The 11709-nt window shown below is 43.4% G+C and overlaps 1 protein-coding gene across 1 annotated transcript in view; it reads right to left on the reverse strand.

Annotated features, from left to right (window-relative positions):
• LOC121581263 (proton myo-inositol cotransporter-like) overlaps positions 1 to 11120 on the reverse strand; it is a 65722-nt gene extending 54602 nt beyond the window's left edge. The window contains exons 1-3 of the mRNA XM_041896772.2: positions 10188 to 11120; positions 6025 to 6184; positions 3146 to 3354 (exon numbers count right to left, since the gene is read on the reverse strand). Coding sequence (XP_041752706.1) covers positions 3146 to 3354; positions 6025 to 6184; positions 10188 to 10740 — 922 coding nt within the window. The 5' untranslated portion in view covers positions 10741 to 11120. The remainder of the gene's footprint in view (positions 1 to 3145; positions 3355 to 6024; positions 6185 to 10187) is intronic.
• Positions 11121 to 11709: the final 589 nt, after the last annotated feature.

Below are 11709 nucleotides of genomic sequence, written 5' to 3' on the forward strand. Positions count from 1 at the left end.
CAGATCTAAGGCACCAACCAACAGGATTCCATAAAATGTTAAAACGGTAAATTATGAATTAAGCAGAAGAGGAGCAGGAGAAGGGGCATGACTTATGCTACACTCTCTATCTCCTGGATTAATGTCTATCTGTGTAATATCTCATCTAATATCTCATCTGCTTCTTCTCCCCACATCTCAGTGAGCGAGAAAGAGAGAGAGAGAATGAGCGAGAGAGAGAAATAGAGAGAAAGAAGAGAAATACAGAGAGAGAGAGAGGGAGGAATATTTCATAAAACCTCATTGTAAATTTGTACAGCGAGCAGATAACAAATATAGTAGCATACCTTGCATTCATTAAGAATGACATACTGCATCATTCCAATACCTGAAAGCACAGCAGCCATTGAGAGCAAAATGGCAATTACGAATAAAATGGGGAAATTGCCGTGGATGGCAATGCCCCTCCTTATCTCAAAGAACTGCTCTCCCTCCATAACCCCACCCGCACCCTCAGGTCAAGCGATAGCCTGCTCCTCCATGCCCACAGGACCAAGCTCCGCTCCTTGGGGGATTGGGCTTTCAGCTCGACCGCCCCCAGCCTCTGGAATGCCCTCCCGGACCACTTGAAGGCACCACAGACTATGGGCTCCTTTAAAACAGGCCTAAAGACTTTTCTCCTTAGGAAGGTTTTCTGTTGATAGCTGTGCTCATTGGTGTCTTTGTCCCTTGTAGTGTCAGCTGTGTTCTTTGTGTCAGTTGCCCTGTCTATTTGTGTAAAAAAAAAAAATGTGTGTGGTTTATTTTATGCACTTTGAGATTATTCTGTATAATGAAAAGCGCTTTACAAATGTAATAGATTATTGGTACTATATGCAGTACATACACTCTTAGAAAAAAAGGTGCTATCTAGAACCTAAAATGGTTATTTGGCTGTCCCCATAGGAGAACCCTTTGAAGAAGCCTTTTTGGTTTCAGGTAGAACACTTTTGAGTTCCATGTAGAACCCTTTGCACAGAAGGTTCTACATGGAACTCAAAAGAGTTCTAGCTGGAAGCAAAAAAGGTTCTACCTGGAACCAAAAGGGTTCTCCTATGGGGACAGCCGAAATACCCTTTTGGAACCCTTTTTTCTAAGAGTGTAGGCTACATATAGTACATCAATCCACATCATGTCAGTTACTCATGTTTCGCTGGTTGTCAAAACAGTTAAGCTGATGTCAAAGAAAGCTTTAGCTAAAAATAAAAGCCTCTCATTTCACTCGTCCCTCTCTATCTAAACCTCACATTCTCTTTTCTCAGCTTCTCTAATTCTCTCCCTAGCTGGAAGAGAATCTGTGTTTGCTCTCTCTCTCTGTTATCTATCTCTCCCCCTCTCTTTCTTCTCCCCCCTTTTTCTATTTTGCTCCGTCTAACGCTGAGATAAAACACTCTTTTAAAGAGGAAAACATTATCATGTTGACTGGCAATAGGCTTGTTCCCAGCCGTATACGCCAGGTAAAAAATAGGTTAATCTATGTAGATATAATCAGTTCAGTAGGCCTGAATAAAAACATGGGGTGAGTTTCCTGGAAGCTTCGTATAGGATTAAGATAAGATCATTTTAGGAAAGATTATCTTGGATGAAAGATTATCTTAGTAGTACTAAGATTACAGAAAAGTCATCCATGATGGGCATTTCAAACATATTCTACACCAGAGATGGTAGCCCAATGCTTTAATAAGATATACTATAGCAAAGAGAAACAGAGATCAGAGAGCAGTGACTGATACATATCTTGTTGTTAGTTGTGTTGTTGTTGTTATTGATGTTGTGTTGCTCTGTCACCCTGTATGTGTCTCTGTAATGTATTGTCCTTTCATCCAGAGAGAATTGACTGATACAGATAGGACTATGTTCTGATGTTGTTGTTATTGCCATTATGTAGCCCTGTCACTCTGTATGTGTCATTGTGTTTATTATTGCTCTTCATCCAGGCTGTGTATGGGTGGATGAGTGACTGGTGGTTAGAGTGACACTCACTATCATCACATCAGAGGTGATGGAGACAGGAAGGGGTGAGGTTATCATGGAAACAGAGACGTCAGGGAGCAAGGGGGCAAAGGAAGCACTTTTTTTCCCAGCTGTGAGCCTATCCCCCCAACACCCAACAACAACAGAGTTACAATTTACTGCCAGGGGAGTCTTTTATTTATTTCTTGAATTGTGGCCCCACTGACCGCACTCTAGCACTCTGATTGGCTAAGGCTCCCCTATTATGGCCCAATTCCAGCGTGAGGTACTCAATTAGTGTTTTCTGAAGGACTAACAGGAAGGGTTAACTACAGAACAAAGGAATTATGCACGTTTACCTCTCCTCTCCTTTATTTTCCCTCTCCTTTCTTTTCAGGAGATGGCTTGGTGTCATTGGATCAATAAGAGTTAATAAATGTGCTCAAGGCTGGACTGACCTTACTGTATACAATGTCATTGACTTGAGAATGCAGTACAAAACACTAATTCATCTAACCATTGGTTGTCCATATAGGCTACTTTCAATATATGTGTATATCAGCTATTCATGTCAACAAGTGGATATGTGCAGTTTTCCATGTATGGTGGTTTCATTGAGTTTGATTCAGTGCTTAGGTCTATGGCCATGCTTTGACCCATATATTCTCATACGCTCACACATATACATTCACGTTAGCACTGACCTTCACTTGAGCCACAGTGACTACCATAAATACGCTTCTTTCAGAAAATGTTCATAGAAAAACAGAGCTTTTTTTTTCAATGTCCTTGGTCTATTCGGAGTCTATTCTGAGTTGCCTGGCTCTGACAGACTGACTTTTAGTGCAGTTTTGTGACTCTCAGAAGAGGCTAACTGTTTTGTCCAACATCATGGGAGTGTAATAGAGATTATATAACAGCCAAATAAAGCTTTCTCATCTGGGCACAGAGAGAAGAGAGAGAGAGCGAGAGAGAGAGAGAGATAGAAAGAGAAAGAAAGAGAGAAAGAGAGAGAGAGAGAGAGAGAGTGACAGAAAGAGAGAGACAGAAAGAGAGAGAGAAAGAGAGACAGGGGGCACATGGGCATGTTCATTGATGCGTTCATTCATTTATTTATTAATTTATGTGTGTATATGTGTGTGTGCTTCTCCTGCACCTCCTGCTCCCCTCTCACCTCCTCCGCAGTCTTTCTCCTCCTCCTCGATGCTGTTCTTGATGCTGTCATACTCCTCGTCTATGTTCTGATTGCCTCTAATCTGGCTGAGCACGCGCCGGGCCTTCTGGGTAAGGCCTTTCTGGATAAGCCAGCGGGGGCTCTCTGGCAGGAACAGAAACCCTACGAACTGGAGCACCGCAGGGACCACCGACAGACCCAACATATACCTGGAGGAGAGGGGGAGAGAGAGGTGGGAGGGGGGAGGGAGGGAGAGAGCGATATATTAGTTGATTCTTCTCCCATGAACCTGAGCACAGTAGGGACCACTGGCAGGCCCACCTGCAGAGGGGGAGGAGATAAGGGGGAGAAAGGGGGTAGCGAGGGAGAGAGAGAATTTAATATATTAGTTGTTTCATCTTTGAGAGGAGAAACTCCATGAACTGCAGCACAGCAGGAACCACCAATAGACCCAACATAAAGTATACCTGGAGAGGGGGAGGAGAGGACAGGGAGAGAGGGGGGAGAGGGGATGGAGGTGAAGGATGGAAAAAGAGAGGAGAGAAATTAGCTGTTTCATCTGAGGGTGAGAGGAGAAACCCCATGAGCTGGAGCATAGCAGGGACCACTGATGGGTTGCCTCCCACAATGTAGCAATGTTCCAGCATACACGTCTGTAGTCTACTTAAACCTCGTTCACATTACCCCTAAATACTCCGTTACGTTGCGCCGGATGTCATGCACTTCAATTGGGAGGTCCACAATGGAGTGGAATGGCAATGCCCCCTTGCAGTTGACGGCTCCGTTGCGAGACAGATGCCGCATACTTTAAAATGTTCCAAACGTTGTGTCATCTGCAGTCTAGCCAGAGTCCGTCGAAGAACAGGTAGTTACCAAAAAAACACAGAAGATGAAAATATGTGTTTTCGGTGATGGCTTTATGGGATATCTAGCAACTTTTAAACAATTACCCATTCCTATAAGTGAGGACTATTTTAAAATGTTAAATAATACACATTGGCTCTTAAGCCAATAATATTATGACTGTTGCCCCCTTTTAAGTTTATTGTGATGGTAATGAAGTTTGTTTTTTATGATAATTATTAAGTTGGTACATATGCACCGACAGTAAGTTAGTCCTTTTTTTATGGGTCATTTTCCAACAATGCATAGGGACCCGTAAGTAAGCAATTCACTGTTAGTCCACATCTGTTGTTTACGAAGCATGTGACAAATTTGATTTGATTTAATTTCTCAGGACCCACATCAAATCAATACCAGGCTAACAACATTGTGAATAATAGCCTAACGTAACAACTTTGTTGTGTCATTGAACATTTTTCATTTGACTGTCAAATAGAGGTCTCCCACAGAGCAGAGCACATAATTAAAACTAAACTTTCAAGGATTCAGAGGTGACACAAAAAATAACAATGCAAGGACACACACGCTGACAGCTACCGCTTTTAGAGAAGTTCAATTAAATCCAGCACTTGACAATTAGCTGTGGCAAGTTCAAGGAAGCTGTTCTGAATAACGACCTATAGCAAGACAAATCAATACTCATTTTACAATGTGCCAGTGCCACTCATATCTAAAAACAGTGGGAGGCTGTGTTTGAGCCTAGCTAAAGCACTTTTTATTAGACGACAACGTAGCATTTAGATTTACAATAAGAAATAAGCTGATGTTATCTTTTGAACATATCCCTGCTCTGCTCTGAGTGAATGTTCCATCAGCTGGAGGCTGGATGAGGATCCACATCTGTGCTGCTGACATTTACACTGATCTGATCTGAACTACTAGTCCAGACTGGACCTGCCATCTGATGTGAAATGATTCACAGATGACAGATGGATGAATATAAAAACTTACTGAAACTAGTTGGCTACATTTCAATGTCTGTACTAGCACACCACTTGGAAGCATTCCCAATACAGTCTGTCTCAGAAATCAACAGTTATCCTAACACCTGTTATATCCCACTGAAACCTTGTTACTGTAGACAGACCAAAATATGAAGAAGCGAAAGGCCCAGTGCAGTCAAAAATGTGATTTTCTTGTGTTTTGTAGACACTGAGTGCTGCTCTTTCCATGACATAGACTGACCAGGTGAATCCAGGGGAAATATATGATCCCTTATTGATGTCACTTGTTAAATCCACTTCAATCAGTGTACATGAGGGGGAATACATTTAAATTTTAGTCATTTAGCAGACGCTCTTATCCAGAGCGTCTTACAGTTAGTGAGTGTATACATTTTCATACTGGCCCCCCGTGGGAATAGAACCCACAACCCTGGCGTTGAAAACGCCATGCTCTACCAACTGAGCTACACGGGTCCCTGCAGGTACAGGATACAGGTTAAAGAAGGATTTTGAAGCCTTGAGACATTTGAGACATGGCTTGTGTATGTGTGCCATTCAGAGGGTGAATGGACAAGACAAAAGATTTAAGTGCCTTTGAACGGGGTATGGTAGTAGGTGCCAGGTCACCTGTTTGCGTGTGTCAAGAACTGCAACGCTGCTGGATTTTTCATGCTCAACATTTTCCTGCATGCATCAAGAATGGTCCACCACCCAAAGGACAACATGGGCCAGCATGTTAATATTTTGTACAGTCAGTTTAGAATAGAAGCATTTGAATTTCAGTGAATTAAATTATATTTCCTTTAATTCAAATTTGAATTGCAATTCTGTATCCTGTTTACTACTTACTTCAATTCAAATCCAATTCAAATTCAAGAATTTAATTGGAATATATGAGGCATTCTCAATTCAACCCTGATGTAAGTGTGGTAAATGATGTACCATGTAAAATCATTGAGATATTCAAAGAAGAGGCATGTACAGCAATTGTGTGTGTGTGTGTGTGTGTGTGTGTGTGTGTGTGTGTCTCACCTCCATCCATCGTGGCGTAGGTAGCTGAAGGCCCCGTCTATGATGCTGGCAGTGAACTGACCTCCCGTGATGAACAGTGTGTTTACTGTCACCAGCTGGCCTCTCAGGTGGGGGGGAGATGCCTCAGCTATGTACACTGGCACCGTCATGGACGCAATACCTACTCATGTGGATAGGGGATAGGGACAGGGACAGGGAAGACCCGATGAGGAGTGTAAAACTGTACAGTGTAGGGTGAAGATGCCCCTAGACGCTAATCTCAGATCAGTTTCCCCACTAACGGTTAAGGTTAGGATTGGGGGAGGGGAAGCTGATACCAGATCTGCACCTAGAGGAAACTTTACCCCAGAGCATACAGTACAGTCAACGTTTATGGATAGGTGTAAATTCAGCTTTTATGATTAGTTCAGTTCACTGGTTTACCTAATACAAGTACAGTGGTACAGGGTCTGAGTTAGGCATTAAACAACATATCCTCTCCACATCTGTCAATCAAGTGGAATCTGAGTGTCCTCAGCCACATCCCTCATCTAGAGAACCTGACCAATCAAAACACTCAACCACAGAGCTGCTGCACCAATCACACACTAGCCATTAGGGCACTAAAGAGCCCTCATCATTGTAAACAACATCAATCATGTCTGACAGACTAAACAACATAAACCACAACATCAGTCATCTCTGTAACCAGATCTACAACGTAGATCTCAAGTGCATCCACTACATCAGAGATACTGTAGCCTATACAGTATGTAAGTCAGTGGTGTTCTCAGCTGCTGCAGCCACAGACCATCCCAAAACGACTACATATTTACACTGACTGCTTAGAGCAAACAACATGTGTTTGCCCGGATTCATCCGACAAGGGCCGTGACATCACCGCTCCGCTCTGCGCCACACCGATAAGGGACTATTAATAGCACCCACAGTGCACTGCTTCCTGTCCCTCCTTCAGTCGCCCGGCAGACGACGTAGCTACATGTTGCCATGGGAACAGCTTGATTCACCATGCAGCCTCGCCGTTATCTGACACCGGCTGGGGTTAATCAATATCTGGGAGACGTGAGAAGTTTTATTGGCGTTTCATTCATTTTTTTTAGAAACCCAGGAGTGAGGGATGGAGGGATGGATCCTACTGTTAAAGGTAGGGGCCCTAGGGGTGTCATTTATACGGTACACACCTAGGGTGACCAACCCTAGAGGTGTGGTTCATAGAGTTACCAACTATACCTGTAGAGCTACTAGGTGTGCAGATATTTTGCTCCAGCCCTGCATTAGCCTAACACACCTGATTCAGCTGATCATGGTCCAGACTCAGAGTGAGGTCTTTGATTAGTTTAATATTTCGGTCAGGTGTGTTAATACAGGGCTGGAGCAAAAGCATGCATACCCAGTTCCTCCAGTGGGTAACACCACCAAGTAAACAACTAGAGCTGAGCATGCTTGGCGTGGTCCTCTGTAGCTCAGCTGGTAGAGCACGGCGCTTGTAACGCCAAGGTAGTTATTATTATTATTATTATGCTTCAGAGGTCTGCAGAGAACGACAGAACCAAACACAGGTTGTGAATGCAAAAATAAAGGGGAATGTAAGAGAGAGAGAGAGGCAGAGAGAGAGACAGACAGACAGAAAGAGACAGAGAGACAGCGAGAGAGAGAGTGAATGTTTTTGGGATGTTATCCTAATGTTGATAAAACCCTAATGCAGGACATACGATTTGGCCACAAATTCGGCATGTTTTTGCAGTCCCAGACAAATGTTCATGATCGGGGTGAAATCCAATGAACTTGGGATAGGATCAGTACGTCGGGACGCGTCTAGTCTGAGCGGGTCAAGGACACACCGATGATGGCTGTTCCGTTTTCCAGACCCCTGTTGGATGTCCCGATCATTTTCTGACGTTAGAAATGTTGGCTGTGCACCTTGCAGTATGAGAAGTGCTATGACGCAATTGGGCAAGGACTACTGCCAATAGCCAATGATGACTCAGCATGTGAGACCAAAACAATGATGGGGAAGAGGAAAGCAACAACAACACGCACCATGTGGACCTAGGTGATGGAAGACAGATTGGTGGAGCTGTGGACAGAACGCAACTGCCTTTTCAATATTACCTCTGCGTGACAGAAACCAATAAGATAATTTCATATTAAGTCAATATTCTGCATCTCCGTCTCTTTTTTTATGTTTATGCACATAATAACGTGCACAATAATAAAGCAGCTTGCTGTTTGCGTGTTGGCATTTTTTTCCTACGACAACTGAGAAATGCAGTGCAAGATCAATTAGAGAATCATCGTGTAATGTGAGCACCCACGTCCTGTGGTTGAGGATGGACGGAATGAAAGATTTGGGACAACTGCCTTTTAGGCCCTGGTCAAAAGTAGGGCACTATGAAGGGAATAGGGTGCCATTTGGGACCCGGCCAGTTCTCCCCCAGCTCTCCCATGTGTTCACCTAAAGGTCAACTCACCAATCAAGATGGTGAGATGGACCAAACCCCAGGCTTGTGTTAAAGACCAGTCAAAGGTACGCATTTCTGCCTCCTCCTGACAAACGCCAAGAATGACCTTCCCTCTTTCCCTCAGAAATGCTAAGCAATTAAAGTTATGAAGAGCCCGGTCTGCCGTCATGTAAATGTGATTGGACGTGTGACAAGGTACGCTCGGAATACAGTGGGGTCCGAAATTATAAACACACTTGATAAAGATGAGCAAAAATGACTGTATAAAATACTGAGGTATATTGTATGCTAAAAAAATGGGAAATTATATTCTGTTATACTAATAAAATTGCTCAGAGAAAGAGATTTCGTTTAACAAGTAATAATTGTTTTTCTCACACCCCTGTTTTCAATACCATTCAATAACTTACCTTGCGAGGATAACAGCATTAAGCCTTTTTCTAAAAATGGGAGGGATCTTAGACCATTCCTCCATACAGAATCCTTCCAGATCCTTGATATCCATGTGGGAGCAAAATAGCTCCATAACATCAAAGGTCCACCACTATATTTTACAATAGGTATGCAGCCTTATGCTCATGCATTCTCATTTCAACGCCAAACCCACCACTGGTGTGTGTGGCCAAAGAGCTCTATTTTCATGTTATCTGACCAAAGCACCAGTTCCAATCCAAGTGACAATGCTGTTTAGCATACTCCATGCATTTACATTTGTTGGATGACATGAAAATAGAGCTCTTTAGCCACACACACCAGTGGTGGGTTTGGCATCAAAATGAGTAATGCATGAGCAGAAATAAACCCCACGCCTAGAGATGGAGAGGCAAATGACATCAATGTAACTGTCAACTCTTTCTATGGCCGGATAAACTGCCGCTTTCAATCTTGGGAAAATAGTAACAATTCAATATGTTTTGAAAGATTGATATGTCTGTGGGGTAATATTGAGGGAGAAGATAGTGAGAGTCTACTCTCTGTGTGTGTGTGTGTGTGTGTGTGTGTGTGTGAGAGAGAGAGCAGTTTTTGTACTTGAAAGATAAAAGGCTGATTCATATTTGCACAGGCTTACTCGCTTGGTCTATTAATTGGTGTCCAAAACAAAAACAAAGATTGGCTAATGACTATGACTAGTACATTCAAACAGCAAAAACACACAAAGCATAGCACCCTTTGTCCATTCCTCCACGTATTGCACTCAATGAAGCCAAGAATTAAGACAAGGCTTAACAGTGATGATTTCCAAGCATGGCACACTACTTTACCACATGATTTTCCTGCCTAAAGTGATGTGCGTTTGACTCCATATTATGAACATTATTCTACTAAGCATGACACGCCAATCTTCATTCCCAATCAAAGGCAACGTCAAGACTATGAGTCACCCAGAAGTTGCTATAAATACCTTTGGTACATCGAATTCTCATTGAATGCCAAACAGGGTGAAATCTACCATAGGCCTAGGCACTGCAGTCAGATATCAGTAACCCTGACAACAAGCCAATCTCAAAGTAGTGGGATGAAGTTAGCAACTTCTGGTTTGATTATTGTTTTGGTATATGGCTAAATAAAGTATTCACTATCCTTTAAGTATAACTACATAGATTTCGGGCAATATAACCCATCACATTCAAAACTAGTTAGGCCCGCCCATGAAGATACTATTGGCACACAGGTCTCACTTATTTTAAGGAGGCACCTTACCCAGTCCAAGCCCGACAATGAGACGTCCGACCAGGAGAACCTCCTTATCGGGAGCTGCGCTAAGCACTATTCCCCCAGCTGTGAAGATACAACTAGCCAGGAGGATGCAGACCCTGCGCCCGAAAACTCCGTTCAAGAACCCGCCGGCCAACGCGGACAGCGCGGCGGCAGCCACAGTACTAGAGATCAGAACCTCCTGCCATAGGGCGCTGAGATTCATCTCCCTCTTTAGCAGGAGCATCGCTCCCGAGATCACCCCGGTGTCATAGCCGAACAGAAAGCCACCCAGCGCGGAAAACGCGGCCAGAACATAAACAAACGCAGGTGTGACATCTTGCTGGAACTGTTTACGCGCCTCTCTCTCCAGGTCCCCGGTGGAGGTGGCGGCAGCGGCATTGGCAGGGACAGCGGCAGCCTGGCTGTTGATGCTCGCGTTGGACGGAGCTTTGATGAGGCTCCGCTCTCCGTCATCGTTCACTTTCTTCCTCCTCTCACCCATCAGGTTGCTCATACTATGAAGACTATAGTCATGGTCGCTCGATTTTCGGGACATAAGGGAAACAAACGCACCCACGAAATGTTCACAGGACTGTAGTTGGTTGGTTAGTTAGTTGTTAAGAGTAAAAGTTGTTTGTTGTCCTCACGGTCGTGCAACTGTGGTCCAAAAACAGTTAATTATTAATAATTCGAGTTGACAGAAGATGGTCTGTAGCCGTGGTCACAGGCTACATAAGTGTCATCGCAGTGGGACTGATGAGGGCTTCTCTTTCATTCTCTCTCTCTTTCTCTCTCTCTGTGAGATGAAGAAGGTAAGGCAAGGAGGAGAGTCGGTGTGTCCGTCATTTCCAGCGTCGCTCTGACGTAGAAGGTGTTGCTCTCCTGCAAGCTGACATATAGGCACTGGCCATGTTCCAGAGAATCAAAATGACTGCCTACTGACTGATTTACAAATCACCTTGCGTCATAAATAACGACTCATTATTACTTTTAGATCAGTCAGTCCATCACAATTTACCAATGATACGTTGCGGGTTTGATCCTCTCGAACACGGCCATAATCATGTTTTCAATTCAATGTTTGACAATATTTTTTTACGCCTATATCGGGCAATTCTTCAAAATGGGTTTCGATGTGATTGTAGGCTATTTCTGGTATCGTTGCATTCCATTGTTTCTTCTTTTGCGCTTGTTTATGCTGTAGGCTACATTTCCACAACAACAATTCTTTATAATCATAAAATGTGCCTATATAACGTGGTCTTTCAGTAATCCAGTGCGATTGTGTCGTCTAACTATTTGGAATAGAAAGATGTGCAATGTGGAAATAATATCCCCCTACACCTGTAATATCCCCATATCTTTCCCCATTTGCTTTTCTCCTCAGCAAATGCTATGACGTTGTGCCCTCTTCAGGGCAAACCTCAATATTTCAATTATATGAATTTAAGTGCTTGTTACACTGAAGAGTGGTTTACTGTATGCAAGTGGTGGGTATATGCCCTGTCATTTAAAGAACTCAGTT

This window comes from Coregonus clupeaformis, chromosome 14 (assembly GCF_020615455.1).
Source record: "Coregonus clupeaformis isolate EN_2021a chromosome 14, ASM2061545v1, whole genome shotgun sequence".
In the NCBI taxonomy this organism is placed as follows: domain Eukaryota; kingdom Metazoa; phylum Chordata; class Actinopteri; order Salmoniformes; family Salmonidae; genus Coregonus; species Coregonus clupeaformis.